The 16,918-nt window shown below is 40.1% G+C and overlaps 1 protein-coding gene across 1 annotated transcript; it reads right to left on the bottom strand.

The window, feature by feature from the left end:
* Positions 1–15,282: 15,282 nt before the first annotated feature.
* On the bottom strand, positions 15,283–16,074 carry LOC147457859 (uncharacterized). Its single transcript, XM_086513372.1, has 2 exons — positions 15,439–16,074; positions 15,283–15,384 (listed from the first exon to the last, which is right to left on the bottom strand). The coding sequence occupies exons 1-2, from the start codon at positions 16,072–16,074 to the stop codon at positions 15,283–15,285; spliced, it is 738 nt and encodes a 245-aa protein (XP_086369498.1).
* Between the last annotated feature and the right edge of the window lie 844 nt (positions 16,075–16,918).

Raw genomic sequence — 16,918 nt, 5'->3', positions numbered from 1 at the left:
GAGTAGCATACAAATTGCAACTAAATAAATCACCTTTCAACTTGGTGTTCCAGATAAATTCCATACTACCATTAGAGCTTTTTATTCCTACACTATGAGTTGCACAAGAATTAGGATCGACTGGACACGAGTTGTCTGGAAGACTTGAACAACTAACCAAGCTAGATGATCTGTGGACTTAGGGCTATTGCAGTCATCTATGCACAAAAATGAAAGATGAAAGAATTTCATGACCAACATGTAATGGAGTTTCAAAAGGGAAACTATGTGCTAGTTTACACCTTGAAGCAACACTCCAAGTGGTGTTGTACAACTTGCGGCATTAGAGGAAGAGGAGATGCCTAACTAGATCAATGATTGCAGACTAAAAAAATACCATCTACCACTCATTGCAAAAATGTTGGAAAAGATTCATGAAACAAAGGAAATGAAGTGGAAAGCCCAAGCAAGTCAAGAACAAACAAAGGAGAATGCCAGATTGCGGATTTTAAAGTGTAAAGAACGATAGAAAAACACTCAATCTAGCACCCAAAAATACCATCTCCTACTATTGAAGCAAAGTTGGCTTGGAGGTATGGATGTATGTATCAATGTCCAGCTTGTCAATGGAAGAACAAAAAGAGTACTTGTAGTAGATATTGAAGTGTGCATTAATGCCATGAGGTATTCTACATACCTCAAACTATCAAACTCCATGATAGAACCGACAAAAAATGAGCTTAGGACAGCTAACAGAGAACAATGGTGAGTTTGGGACAAGCCAATGTCTCAATCAACAGCGACTATAACCACTACCCTCATTAATTCCACACTATGTCAGATAGGGATCACAATGAAGAAATCATCTTGGGAGTTTCATGGATGTGCACTTACAAACCAATCCCAGGCTGGCAAGATAACACTTTGAAGTACAATCTCAAGGGCACATAATATATTACACCCTTGGCACGAGCATATTACATTTGGAATGTACAATCTTAGCCTAAACAATCAGACCCCAAGGAGACAAAGACCGTCATCCAGTCACAAAACTCTACAAGCATCCATGAGATAAAGGTCAATCAAGTTTGGATAAAGAAGGCCATCACAAAAAACAAGCCAAAGCGGATACCCAAATCCATGCTTTCCAATCAGTCTCCCAACTCGGAAAAGCTAAGCTTCCAAAGAGCCAAAACCTCTCGGCACAAGCCAAAATGGTGGACAAGCTTCAAACAACACCCAAATGTTTCAACAAGCTCCCCAAAGTACAAATGGATTATGTAGTTCACATTGGAAAGGCCAACAACCGCACAACAACCAACATTGCAATGGAGACCCAAACAATCAAACCAAAAACCCGCTTCTTTAAGTCTCCAAAATCGATCTTCAAGTGAGTATCCAAAGTGAATCCAAGCCAAATCATCAACCAACCAACAATACTCACTAAACCAACCATGAAAGAACAGGAAAATCATCTTCAAAAACTTTTGTTTGAAAAACAAAATCTAGATGAAACTTCATAAGTAGAAACCACTAAACAAAACGCTCAACATCCACATCTTGCATAGCCTAGTGTTACCCATTGCATATCTTTCATACGCATTCTAGGCCCCATTCCATGTCCTTGCACAGACACGTGGTTCGCGCCCATGCACATTGCACAAATCTTCATCCAAGACGACTCAAAATGAGAAGGGGTGAGTAACAGTAGCTAGAGCAACATATTGCAAGATATCAAGGTGCAAAATGATGAGATATTATGTGTACAATGTATAAAGTTTGTTTTGTCGTGTAAGTTTTTTCTTTTTTATTGTCTTTTTAGCAGAATTTGACTCTTATCAGGCATAATAGTGAGCCATATTGACAAATTTCGCAGGTGAGATGCCTAGAGTGAGAGTATGTTCATATGAGTTTGGCCAAGTAAAAATATTTTTCAATAATTTTCTTTCTCTTTTAACCTAATGATAAAAAATTACTAAACAAAGCCAATAAATTTGGATTCAAGTTTTGAAAGCAAACGCCAATCTACAAAGCAAGAACTTTGAACATATCAAATATGGAAGGATTTGACACATGACAAAATTCGGGCCTTGCTTAAGAAAATGGTCAAATTCAAAGTTGTCAATGTGTCAATTACAAAAATGATGTTTTTGAGCAAAGTGTTTAAGTCAAGGGGAGTTTGTGAACTTGTTGCAACACAAGAAATGCCAAAAAAATGCATGAAAAGTGAGCTAAATTCACCAGAGGACCTGAGAGGTCCAAACAGACACAAATTGGGATAAAAATCAATAAGAAAATGGGATTTGGGTACTTCTTCGACTCCAAATAATCAGATGTCAAAATGTCAGACATATTGATCACAATAGAAGATCAAAGATGCCAACCAATACCAAATATGGAAAAGTTGGACCAAATTGGTCTATAAGTTGGGAAATTGGGAAAACTTAAGAAAACCTTGTCCAAATTTGAAAAGGTTTCACAAGTGTATTGAGATAGGCTATAGGAATAGGTACCCCAAGTCTCACCCCGAAAGGATGCCAAACATGGATCGTGATACATGTCCCTTTTTTAGTTTCCCTGACCAAAGTCATGCCAACAGGTTCCAAATGTCAAGAATAGTCTAACCCTAAAGTTTTGACCCATGTGAATGTCAAAACCCTAATTAAATTGCCAAATTTCTCCAAATTAGAAGAAATTTCCAAAAAGTGGCATAAATCTTCACCCAATGATCCAAATTCAAAAAGATTTGAACCATAGCATCCCCAAAGCTTGCTTTATCAGATGGTGTCATCAGATTCCCTAGATGTGTTCCAACATGGATTGCGATCCATGTACCCCACAGCCAAATCTAAGTTGTAATCACATGACCAAGTGACTCTAGTTGTCCTAGATGCACTGGTGAAGTTTGGTCAAGTTTGGACTTGTTTTGATCAAGTTATGCTCATTTTTCATTTTATGGTCAAGTTTTTAAAAAAAACACTTTTTTGACAACTTTTTGATCAATTTCAACACAACTGAGCAGGTGATTTTCTAATGTCAGAATGCTTTGCAGAAGAACCAAGATGGGGTAGGAAGCTGCTCCCTATGAGGTAGTGGAAATCTCCTCCAATGAGAAGGCTCACATCTTGAAGGAAGAGATCGCCAATATACCGGCCAATGCCATTATTGGGAAATTCCAAGTGATTGATGGCACTAAAGTCAAGACGGCAATCTTTTTGAAAGCATTGTGGACCTTACATCAGCAAAGGGAAGTCATCGAGGGGTCAAGGTGCCTACAAATGGACACATTTTTTAGGCTACCCCCATGGAGGACATATTTCTAGAGATCTCACAAACTGATGAGTTCCATATAGTACAATGATGTATCTACATCCACAGACAAAGATGAAGAGGCGATGAAGGTCAGAGTAACAATTAACCTAATCAACCAAGCCCTCCATCTACCTCTAGGAAACCACAACCTACTGTTGAAAACAAAAGCAATCGATAATGACAACGCTTTTATCAAGCAGCAAGGACACAAGTTCACCTACAAAGACCTTTTCTATTCAAAGATAGAGCTGCCATTACGGCTCATTTCACAACGTTTGAAGGTGCAAAAGCCTCCAAGATATACAGAGCCAAACCTACACATAGAAATGGGAATGGCAATGGGACTTGCACAATAGAGAGTCATCCGCTATGACTTGGGCAACTACATATTAGAAAATCTTGTTGTAGTCAATCTCAAGAAACAAGACTTACATGAATGCGGGGCTAGTGCTGACAAGGATAGCATACTAGGCTCTAGGGATGATCGATCAACTACCACCAGTTGAGAATCCCAACTCGACCTTCTACACAAAGATAAACATGCGGTTCGAGCAATAGAAAGTTCCTCGTGAAGAACAAAAGGAGATTGCAAGTATTTATCAAACCCTGCAAGAGCACATTGCTACAAAAATTTATATGGAGGTAGATGAACAAATACTGGAAGAGGAGCTAGGGAAGGAGCAACATAATAACATGAAGCCCGGCAAGTCCTATGGTGTTGTCAAGGACACTCTGTCAAAGCTTTTGGCAATCCAAGATACCATGGCTCTAGTTTACATGTCACAAGATCCAACTATGGTGCTCGAGGAACTCAATGCAATCAAAGTGGAGCTAGCCCAATCCAAGTTTGATAGACAAATCATGATGGCTAGGCACATGGATATCCAACAACAAAAGGATCAAGAGATCTAGTCTCTAAATGAACAGTTAGCAAAAGCACATGCAAATCTAGCTACCCAAGTTGAGAAGAGTGCTTTGGAGCTACAACACAAGGATTTGGAAATCAGTGCCCTCCAAGCCAAAGTTGGTGTTCCTTTCCAGCAAACACCATCAATAGAAGTGGTAACCACAACAGTAGACCTACCCCCAGTAGATCTTGGAAAGTATATCTAATGAGGAAGGACTACATGATTTTGAAGATACAGAGGAAACAACTGATGTAAGAGAGGAGATCAAAAGATGGATAGCGTAAATGTAGGATCCCTCTCATCAAGAATACATGCAGTATGAGCTGAAGGTATTGGAATCTGCAGCCTTATTGATGATCGACCTCGACAAAGTTGTCTAGTACTTTGGCCATGAAATAATTCCTTTACCTCTCATGAAGCAAGAGGCCATCCTGTGGAAAAGAAAGCTCCTGCTAGCTCTTGATCCAAATAAGAAGGGGGACTACAAGGAGGTGTATTTGATAGCAGAGCATGTGCTCACTATTCTAGAGAATCAACCCCTCTAGTGGAAGGAATGGTTTGAAAAGCGCCCACAAGATGAGACCCTCTACCGCAACTTGCGAGAGCATCTCAGGATCGACCCAATCTTTTTTCCAGTTCCAAGAAGGTGATCCTGGGATAGCTACTACAACTAGCAAAGTAGAAGGACATCGTGCTCAATTACCCAATTTTGTCAAAGCTAAACAATAACTTTGTACCAACAAAGTCTTATACAGCACACACATCACAGGTGGTGATCACACAGATGTGCGATGTCCCAGATTTCACATGTCAAATGCTGGTGAAGATAGAAAAAATGATCATCACTTGCATCACAACATTTGAGGACATTAAGGCAATGGAGCATCCGTGGCAAGTATTCCTTAAGGGAACAAACGGCATCTACTAGAATATGGAAACAAAAGTTTCCAGCCCCAATGTCATCATGGGATTGTATGCAAGAGTCGTGTTTCTACCCTCACAATAACTGCACACATTTGAAGAGATGCATGACAAGTTTTTTTCAAATGGACTACACCATCTTCAAACCCATGATGAAGGACCTTCCGATGTGCCACATTTTGTATCAGAGCATAATAACGAGCAACCCATTCAAAGATTTGGCAGTCTAAGCAGAGATAGAGGCTCAAGTAGAAAAGTTCAAACACCTCTCAAGGACTCTAGAAAAGACAACTTTTGACTATTCAAGATTCAATCAGCTCAACTTGAAGACTAGATGCTATCCAAGCTCACGATAAAGCTTGCATGAGGGCGTTCAATGTCTAGGAAGGGAAGAATATTCACGGATGTACCAGGAAGGCGCCCTCCTAGCCAACCACCTCATCATGAAGCCACGAAATTCTGTAATCCCATTATTATTTTTCCAAGAAATCCTTGTAAATATGAGAGACTCTAATTTTTAGTCAAATGATCTCTGATCCAACCTATGTAAATTCAAAATTTGGGTATGAGCCTTGTAAGCCATCCATTGGCCAAGAGAATCCCTAGGTATAAAGCTAATTTTTGTAAGCCTGAAAGGACATCATTATCATTATCAAGATTTTAAAGTTTGAAGCGTACGACTGAGAGATGGATACTCTCTCGCACATTGTAATCCATTTTTCTTGAGCTCTGGTAATCCAAATTTGATTCTTACTATTGCATTGTGTTCCTTGTCTACTGGTCTTTAATGTAAGTGTAACCATGGGTGACCTTTCTGGACTATTCTGTTACAGGTTTTAGGATCTTGATCATGATGTGGTACCTGGTCTGATTGCTACCATACCTGGTAGGATAGTGCCCCTAGGTGTCTTAGACCTCCTCCTCAAGTTTCATTGCGTTTGGACTTCATTTGAGTGCCAAAATGGCATGACGATCGAGAGAAATAAGGTAAGACATAGGCAAATTTCCAGACTAGGGAGTGATAGATTTTCTAGTGCTAGAGATGGCTTCATTTTGTAGGCTCACTTTTTGAGGTTGACACCTTCAAGGAGTCTATGTGCCCCATCTGAGTCGCTTCCTTAAGTATCGACATATGTTAGTGACAGATAGCTATGCTACAAATGTTTGTCATGGAGACCCGCTAACACTCACCCACACTCAAGCTCAAGTAAAACATTCATCCCAACAAGGAGGCATCATCAAAGGTAATGTAGATAGCTTTTTCCTTAAGGTCCTCAAAAGTTGTTTGCTCATGTTCAGTCCAAAGAAAAAGGTCTTTCTATGCTTCCTTTTGCAAAGGGTGTACATATTCCACAAGCATACAAAAAGACCTTGACAAAATCTTAGATTTTTTACAAAATTCATCAAGTCTTTTTTACTTTTAGGAATTTCCATCATAAGCAAACATTCCACTTTTGTAGGATCTGGAGCTATCCCATTCTCACTTACTTCATGGTCAAGAAGTATCACTCTAGCTCTTGCAATTCTCCATTTCAAAGGATTGAGTTGACCCCCATCATCATCATCATCAATCCTTTTAAACACCATATCAAGATTTTGCACATGAAGCATTCTATCACTATCAACACAAAAATTATCCATAAAAATTTTCACAAAGCTTCCAACGTAAGGCCCCATTACTTTGTCCATCCAACTCTAGAAGTTGGTGATGCATGCTTTTCACGACCCCCCAAAAGGCATCTTTTGTACATAGCTAAGAGAATAAAAAATTAAAAAAACAATACTTTTCCTATTGTATCTCAAAGGAATGCTGCACTATGTGGGATGCCGATGAAAGCGGAAAATTGTAACTAGTCAGTCGTATGCAACAAAAGATGCTACCTAGTCATTACTCGATTTTGTTGCATGTGTGAGATTCACATGGAAAAGAGTTCCATGCATCGATGAACTCCATGGTAAAGGTAATGGGAGATAGTTTCACTTATGGGAAGAGTGAAAATAAGTAGGTCAAAGTGGTAGGATCCACCATCCCAAGATTTTGTAATTTGAAATTGCCTTATGTATAGATAAGATGCTTGGTGACATTATGGGCCCTTGAGGCATCTTGAGGTATCAAACCCATGTGAGGAATAATGAAGGACTCCAAGAAAGGGACCATGTGATGGGGGTCATTCTGCTCTTGGCTCATATAGAAAATGGGGAAGAATCAAGCCTTTTTCATCATTTTTCCATGTTTTTTGAGAGAAATGATTCCCCTATCATATCTAGACCCCCCTCCATGACTCCCCCCTGCCACTTACCCTCAAATTTCATGGAAACCAAGTGGGACCTCACTTTGGAGCCATTTGTGGTGTAAGAACTCATATTTTTGGTGTTTTCCTATCACCTAGTCATCTCCCATTTTTCCCTAGTTACCATCTTGCTCACCCGCACACTTGGTCTTGCATAAATTTATCTCCTTTCCCACTCCTAAGCAGCCCTCTCAAGCTTCCATGGCTGCACCTCTTCCTCTTCCGCTGCTTATGAGTGAGTGCACTAATTAACCATACACTATCTATGCCTAAAATCACATAATAACATGAGATCATCGTATGGGTACTTTGCAAATTCTTTGGGGATAAACAAGAATTTTTTGGTACTATAGAAGGAGTAGGTTTGGTAGTGCACAAAGACTTTGGTACTACACAATTAGGTTTTGGTAAAATAGAGTGAGGCTTTGGTACTCTATGTATATACAATTTCCATATTTGGTAATGTCATTAGGCTTTTGGTACTATGTACAACCATTGTCATGTAGGAGAGTACCAAATTGGGTAGTTTACAAAGGCTTGGATACTACACAAAGACCTTCGGTACTATGGAGGACCATTGCATAACAAAAGTTAGATTTGGTACTCTTTTGGTACTTTTGACTCATAGTAGGACTCCATAATTTTTGGTACTCTTTTGGTACTCATACTTTTTCCTTAAGGATTGTCAAACAAATTACAAGCTAAGAGTTGTTGGTACCTGAGAGTCGTTGAGTAGATTCACAGGATGTTTGACAACACTTTTCCTTCCAATTCTCTTCTTCCATGTGTCCTTCTTGTTAGGTGAAACTCTGGTATCTGATGTCCAAAAGGCATGCCCCAAATCTCTTATTTCATTGGTGAGAGTGGTTCCTTGAGGCAATTGTCTCTCACAAGCACTCAATGGCAACACTTCATCCTCATCTTTATTCTCCACCTTAGAACTTGCAGCAGCTATATTCCTTCGATGGATACCCAGGACACTAGCAATTTTAGATTGGTTTATTAATTTCTTACATGTACTATTGTTCAAGATCATTGTCAAAGAGGTTCTCTTCACAAAAAGCTCACTTGCTAAGTGCGGGACCTTAATTTGAGTCAAAGTGTTGTGCACACCCGATAGAACGGTGTCTTTGACATTGCTGAAATTTGTTTTTTGCAGCTTGAAAAGTGTCTCATGGTCCAAAAGTTGCTAGAATATTTCCTTCTGCTCATTCCTTGATACACCTAGTGTTTGTTTGCACCAACATCATACCACCACTACGAAATGTTCTTCCTTGTCTTGGCTTTTGGTAATCCAAGAGCATAAGAAGGATGTCTTTCTTTGCTTCTATGCTCGCGTTTCTTTGCATCTCAATAATTATGAAGAAAATCTTGATTAGTCAAAATGGAATTGCTAAAGGAATGGCTTTGTGTATGTTCATCCGTGCTTGGACCACCTTCTAGCTCATCGAAAGAGAGAAATTGTGGATCACCCGAGCAGTAATATCCTGCAATACTCTCCTCTCCATTGGCAAGGAGCAAGTACGGATAGGGTGGAGAGAGAGAGAGAGAGAGAGAGAGAGAGAGAGAGAGAGAGAGAGAGAGAGAGAGAGAGAGAGAACAGCAGCAACTTCGATGGCTATGGAGGAGGCAAGGTGTAGGATGCCAAACGCTCACACACACATAGAGGTGGGGTTGCAATCACCAAAGAGAAAGTGCTACTCATTGTAGAGAGCCAACCTTTATGGAAAAATAAATCATTTGACAAGAGGCCTTAAGATGAGACCACTTACAAAAATACTCCCCAACACCTGAGGATCAACCCAACCTATTGTCCTATCCCAAGAAAGGGATTATAGGAGACATTTGCAAGTGTGGAAGAGCAGGAGACCATTGGCGCTGAACTACCCTATTCTTTGAAAACTTGCACATAACCACAAACCCACAAAAGCTTATATGTTACATACACTTAGGGCTACCATCAAACTGCTACACGATGTGCAAGATTTGACATGTCAGATGACATGCAAGATCGCCAAAATGATTCCAACTTCCATCAAATTCTTTGATGGTATAAATAAAGCATAACACCCATGGGAGGTAAATTTTTAGACTAGAGAGAGTGTTAATGTCCGATTCGTTCTGCAAAACAACTGGTTAACACGTCCTTCAAACCAAGCCAAGCTCAAGAAAAAAATCTTTACTTCTACTCCCACAAATTAGAAGTAAATCATAGCACCCATGGGAGGTAACTTTTTAGACTAGAGATAGAGAGTTTTAATGTCAGGTTTATTTTGCAAAACAAGTGGTTAAACGTCCTTCAAACCAAGCCATGCTCAAGAAAAAATTCTTTACTTCTACTACCACAAAGTAGAGCAGTAAAATTAATGTCTATTATGGTGGTAGTAGACACATTCAAGAAAGAGTAAAAAATCAACAATTGCTAAGCACAAGATAAGGAAAATTTCATTCCATGCTTTGTAGGGCTTTATAGTCAAGCAACCTAATGCATAGGGATAACGTGTTTGAAGTCATTCAAGAGTGGTAAAAAACATTAAGCGTGTCAAGAGGCACCAACCACAAAGTACTCTTCTTTCCAAATTGACAAGAATACAATTAAGTTTCTAGAATGTATGTGAGCCATATATGGCATATCCACACAATTAAAAAGTCTTTTGTAACCACTCATTTACATTCCTTGCAAAACAAAATTAAAAATCCCCCAAAAGAATGTACAAATTGAAATAATATGCTACAAAAAAAAACACCTTTTTTGCTCCATTTATGGCAAGTCCTACAAATAGTGCTACTACACAAACTACAAAATAGCAAGGCAGCAATATGGTGGCCAACACCGCATAGAGAGAATCAATATAACATGTATCCCTAGTTCTCTCTCTCTCTCTCTCTCTCTCTCTCTCTCTCTCTCTCTCTCTCTCTCTCTCTCTCTCTCTCTCTTAAAACTCTATAGAACCATTTGAACATCTCATGCAAAGCATTGCTCTTTTTTCTTCCACCTCCCTGACGTGTATTCTTGAAGTAGACTGCTTTTCCTTGATAGTATGAGCTCTCCATTCCTTGGCTAATCCAAATTCTCAATGAACCATAGACATCAAGGAAAAATGCACCGTGTGCAAAGAGTATGTGTTGCAAACAAATATAAATGAATTTAGTTCAAACACAAAAGAAGTTTGAATATAGACATTAAGTGTTCAACCCACTATGTAATGTTTTATGTGTCTTTCCCCTGGCATCAAAAACCATTTGGGCTTTGAAACTATTCATCGAAAACTTCAAGGTGGAGATTTTATAAGAGGTTAGCTTTTCCTTTTCAAGAAGATTACAAATATCTTCAATAGACTACTACACACAAGCACGCTTAATTCCGAGGGATGCTTCGATACCTTTATAGGTAATTACGTCACACACCTTTTTTCTTAACTGAAACTTGTTGGGACATTGGGAGTAATAATAGTTTGAAAACATATTTTATTGGGACAATCTCGTATAGGTCCACATGCTTTTTTGTCCTTTTTTAGCCCAACTGCACCACCATTGAGACCAACACTTGATAAAATAGCCTCAATTTCTATTATACACTCTTTCCTTCATTTTGCAGGCTCCATAATCTAAGCATAATTAATATGGAGTATTAGCAACTGATCAAGAATTTGTAAACAGGAATGAAGCGTACACACAAGCACATTTGTCAGTGGAATTTTTAGAATAGGCTCCCAATTTGGATCTTTCGTGTCTCAATTAGGGATACACTTTGGTCACAACTAAGAATACCTTGAAATCATTGTTGTAGAGCTTTACTCACTATTTGTGTAGTGGGTACACCTTTCATAGAATTGGCTCCAACTTTGCCACCCTTGCCCTTTCCACCCTTTGACTCACTGATCTTTGCACCCTTGCCTTCTCAATGATCATTGAGACTTTATTGTAGCAACAATAAATGCATGGAAAGAGGGTCACGACACCTTGCTTGTACCCTAACGTACACTTTAGAGTTTTCAAGTCTCTTGCCAAGAGCCATTCAGCTGGAAACATACCCAACCTGAAACCTGCAATCTTTGCCCTTTTTGTTGTTGTTAAAGGACATAAAAATTTTGCATTGTTGTACCGGGGCACATGTATAATGTGAAACTAAAATATCTACCTTACTCTCAATGTTTTTATTATGTGGGACCAAATCTCATAATGTACATAGTGTGATATATGCAAAAACACATACCATGATCGTAATTATGTACATACCTTACGGGGGAGGTGAGACCCAAGACATGGCACTATGGCATATTTTTTCTCAATAATATATGCTTAATTTTCTTTACAAATGTGCAAATGCCTTTTTATCAAAGTGGCACGTTGATTTTGCCTAAAAAATTCAATGTGGGCAATCTCGACTAAAAATAGCAAGTTTCATATATGGCCATGAAAGATGTATCCAAAGTGGCTAAATTTGAAGAGGGTGACGCTAGCATTGTATGACACCTCATTCACAACATCATTGGCAACAAGCCAAAGTACATTGTAGACCTCCTAGGTGACTTACCAAAAGGCATGGACATGAAAATATTACAACATTTGTAAAATGGCTAGAGGATTGATAGAAAATAATGCAACCATATGAGGAACATTGACACACAAACCTTCCTTAGTAAGAAGTTCCAAGCTGAAATTTTTGAAGAAAGAAAAGTTTGCATGTCTACTACCAATCTCCAATAACATTTAATGAACTCATTGTATTATGTCACAATAGGCATTCCCTTTTTCTTTTGAAGATATCAAGCATGCAAGGAAACTTGGATTTATCGTATGGAGTTTCCCACAAATGCAATATTGAAGGAATTTATTTCCTACCATCTACCTATGTGCATTGTAAGGAATTTAAAGATCAAATGAAGGAATAATTACAGTTTTTTGCAATTGGAATCAGCATTGACCTGAACCATAAGGGCATTTTGGGTGCCCTTGCGCACACTCTTCAATCAACATAGATAACATTCCCTCATTTCAACAAACTTCCATTGGTAAATAATGGAGTGTGTACTTGCACCTTATGGAGGCTTACAATAATTTTTTGATAGCACAAGGTGAGGAAAGCAACAAAAGCCCAAGCCATAAAAATGCAAGCTTGTCATGAACCATGCATCATCCTTAATTCACATAGTGGTCCAAGCTTTGGCATTTTTCAATGAAAATGGTGTTATTCACAATGATGTTCACCCTTGGAACATAATACTTGATTTCACTAGACAAGAAATAAAGCGTATAGGTTTTATAGAGTGGGGTCTTGCCCTTCGACCCTTATTTGAGAGAAGGCCAACTAATGTCTCCAACCACAAAGAGCACAATATTAGACCATGGTGAGTGGTTGAATTCTTAGATAGCACATCACTATGCCCATGGAGCAAATCAACAAATATATATGCACTTGCATTGGTGATCAACCAGCTATGCATATTTTGCAAATGATGCCAAGCAAATCCATGGCCTCAGTCACCAATGTCTTCACCCTTGCTATGGTGCTTTTGGATGACCCTTGTTTGACTTCATGGTCATGGAACCGTTGGTGCACCATGTCCCGAGTATAGCATTTGTCATTTGGCATAATGTAGAATACTTGACAATCATAGGTTTTTTGAATAACAGGCACGTGCTGACAATAAAAGCACCTCAAGGTTCCATACTTTATCAAGTCATCACTAGGTATTTGTCTCTCATTCAACTTACCTATATATCACATCCATATACTTGGCATTTCATTTATCAACTATTGTACATGAAGAAAAATAATAAGGAACCATAGATGACGTATACCTACAGGATCAGCTGGGTAGTCCGATAACAACACTTGAGAGCACTCTACAAATGCACATTCGAAATCCCCTCTACAATAGATTTTTTGTATAATTGCCAAAAATGTGATGTTTGTGGTAGTTAGCTTTGTCCACCCACGACCATCCACTAATTGCTCCATTCCATTCATAGCTAACTTCTCTATATTTGGCTAGGGTGGCAATTCAAATACCATGTTCCCATTGTAGTGTGATGGGATTTCTTCCACCCATTCCCATTTGAAAGATGCTATCAACATCTTCAGCTTTGGGGATTGCATGGAAGGATGTGAAGCTAGCTTGACTATGCTTAGAGCTTCCTCGGTGGGAAACCGTCCCCTCTTTTGACACTCCTATACTGGAGAGTCTAGGTCAATCACCCCCTCCTTGGCTACTTTTTTGTTTGGGTTATAAGGGAAATCTTCTTCTTGATCATCAAAAGAAAGTACTACTAACTTGGGCTTCAAAGATGAAGGAGGTCTCACAAGGGGATCCAAGAATTCCACATATTCGGCAACTCATATTTTAGCATCCAAAACAAATAGGGGAAATCTATTACCTTTACCTACATTTTACAATGGCAATGATATTGGTTCACCTTCATCACCATATGTTAAAGCAAACACATCAAAACCAATCGGAGCATTTATGTCAGCTCCTAAAACAACCAACATATTGCCTTCAGTCGACGTTAGGTGTCATGGTTCGCCCACCCCTACACTACCCACATGAACAATAAAACTAGACTTTGCTCCCCACCCACAGACACACACACACACACACACACACACACACACAGAGATAGATAGACAGAGAGAGAGAGAGAGAGAGAGAGAGAGACTTTGTTAGAGAAGGGTGACGTACAAAGAGAGGGAGAGACATATGTGTGCAAAAAGAGATTGGAGGAGATAGTGAGGGATGTAATGAAAGTGAATGTAGAGAAGAGTGGAGAGAGAGAGAGACTGAATGCAGGCAAAGGGGGGTTGAAAGTTAAGGGAGGATGTGAGAGAGAATGGAGAGAGAGGGAGACTGTTGGGCGATTACGCCGCTAGCGGTGGCTATGATAGCGAGAACTCAACCGACAAACAAGAATGTAAGACGAGGACGGAGCTTGACCCGCAGGCACATGGAAACAAATAGATGGGTGTGAATCACCTACTCGACCTTCTAGAGACAATCACTACCAAGGAAATCAAATCTAAGTTCTAAAAACGCAAATGACTGAAATCCGTCCTACGAGCAAACGCTATCCGAAACATGATCAAAAGTCATCGAATCAGTCTCAAACTCAAAGGGGAGTCTTTACACCACGTAAGGACAGTACCGTATAAATTTACACTCTAATCTCAACCTGCAAACACTCCGTGCAGTAATCGCGTATGAAGACAGGCCGAAAATTACAGGTCACCTAATCTCGACTTCGATGGTTCTAATGTGTAGTTCTACTCATTGCGGTTCTATCGATATATAGCACAATGAATTCCGACACACAAATCAAGAGAAAACTCACAAAGAAGCTCGTGGGAGCTCACCTCGCGTAGAAGCCGAATGCATGCAGGCTTGGTATTGGTGCGTAGCCCTCACCATCGCTATCGCAATGGCGGCGTTGCTTCTCGAATGGCTACTCCGTAGCTCGCGTAGCAAGAGGATAAGACCCTCTCTCACTCTCTCTCAGACACAGTTACGGCGCTTCAAAACTTATCTTGATTAATAATTCAAAAACTTGTCCTTAGGTTTATAATAATTGGCTCTTATACTTCAGCCTTGGAAGTGTGAACACATCTCTAATCTAATTACATAAGCATGTGAAACTACTTGGGGAATACAAGCTGGAAACTCAATTGAGTCCCGCTAATTACAATGAATCGGCTCCATCAAAAATGAAATGTCAAAAAGACATTCATTACAATAAGTGTTTACAAAAATATAAGTGTGAACAAAAATGTCTAGGTGTAGTTCTCCGCTCAACACTCCCCCCCTCCGCGTCCATGTCGTCCCTGACATGACATCTTTGCTTTGTCTTTAGTGGAGTCCCGTCGATTTCAACATCTAAATATGTGACTCGTATCTAAGGTTTCCAATAGTCACTGTAGGGCCGAATATCTTACTTTCATGAGTAAAGAAACCAGTATAAAATGCCTCCTCAAAGGCCTGCATGTGGAAACTCGGCATAAACATGATTCTCTGATAAAAGAGGTGTAATACTTTTGGAGATGGCTGTAAGGCTAAATCATACATCATATCTGTGACTGTGTCTGCCGTTGACAACAATGTTGAGCTGGTAGCTTTATCCGGCACGAACACCTCAATGCAAGCCAGTAATGTTTTGCAAATATTTTTGAGCATTTGACACGAAAGGTCAGGAGAGCCAGTAAAGAGCTTAATGGTGCACGTTAGGGTTTTCACCATGTAGGCCTTACTTATTCTCTCTCCCGCCTTTGGTCCTGGCATCCTGGGGTAATTAAGCCAATTCGGCTTCTTTGCTGTGATTCTGGCATGTTCTTGCCAACTCCTTACTCGTGGCACTGGACAGAATGTCGCATCTTCTCTAAATTCCTTGGGTGCCTCCACCAAATAGATTAGGTAGGTTGGATACTTTGTCAACCACCCTTTCCTCCATCTCGGCTGGGAGTCTACTATCTTCTTTGATTCCTCCTCTTGTGTGATGTCGCCTTCGTATAGCGCAGCATACTGCTCTTCTTCTATCCTTTTCTTTGTCTCCAGCACTTCAAACTTTAGTAGAGGAAGGGGCAATGTAGGTTGCATCCATTGTTCTTGCAGCACCTTAGTATCCACCCCTTGGAGTCCAATGGAGAACAGGAGTCTTCTTTCCCACTCCATGGCCGCCTTTGCACTCTCCTCTGTTGACTTCTCTATCTGCTCGTTCAATCTTTTCTCTTCATCTTCGGTAAGCTTGGATGTTGCGGTCTCGTCTTGTGCCGGGGGCTGGATCTTCACTTGTTGTGGCTTCCCCAGTCTCTGGAAGCTCCACGGCTACCCCGCCTATTTCTTCTTGATGATCCTCTGTATCTTTTATCACTTTGTCTTGCAGATCTTGGAGCTGCTTTGGGAGCGCCTCATCCTCCGCTTTCAGTGCTTGGGTCTCTGATGTCAGTCATTCTTCGGCAGCCAATGAGCCCTCCGCAATGTGCAATCTTTGCACTTGCTCTAGGCGCAATTCTCTTTGCAAACTCCGGATTTGATCTTCCAAACTGGGGATTATTGCTCCCTCTGGCTCTAATCCTGCTTTGCTAGCTCTTGGTGTGGATCTAAGCCTTAGGATTGTTCTATCCTGCAGCTCCATCCTTTCTCGAAGCTCAATGACCTCGTCCTTTGCAGCTTCCAATTCTTCATTAATTCTTTCCTTGGCTTCTTGTGCACTGGCCACCTCTCTTGAAGCATTAGCAAGTTGGAGGATTAGTCCATCTCTTTCATTTTCAGCTTCCAGGAGAGATTCCTTGAGGTACTCTGATTCTTCTAGTGCACTCTCACATTTTGTTTCCATCTCCGCCTCTCTCTTTTCCACTTCTTCTTTGCTATCCCTCATTGTCTTTGATCGGGCTTTGATCTGCTGCAACAATTGATGCACTTTCTGGATATCTCTTTCATTCTCATCCTCGAGCTCATCCTCCTCTTCAAGCTCAACCTCTGCCTTCTCAGGTACCAACTTTCGCTCTCTGTCGAA

The sequence above is a fragment of the Adiantum capillus-veneris genome, chromosome 5, assembly GCF_014529385.1.
Source record: "Adiantum capillus-veneris isolate H3 chromosome 5, ASM1452938v2, whole genome shotgun sequence".
Classification (NCBI taxonomy): domain Eukaryota; kingdom Viridiplantae; phylum Streptophyta; class Polypodiopsida; order Polypodiales; family Pteridaceae; genus Adiantum; species Adiantum capillus-veneris.
This window is presented reverse-complemented; position numbering and strand designations above follow the sequence as displayed.

Excerpts from the sequence above, each read along its gene's own strand:
- LOC147457859 (XM_086513372.1), bottom strand. The coding sequence starts at position 16,074 with ATGGAGTGGGAAAGAAGACTCCTGTTCTCCATTGGACTCCAAGGGGTG. Across the intron at positions 15,385-15,438 it reads CCTTACAGCCATCTCCAAAA|GCCTTTGAGGAGGCATTTTA; the intron begins GTATTACACCTC and ends TTCCACATGCAG.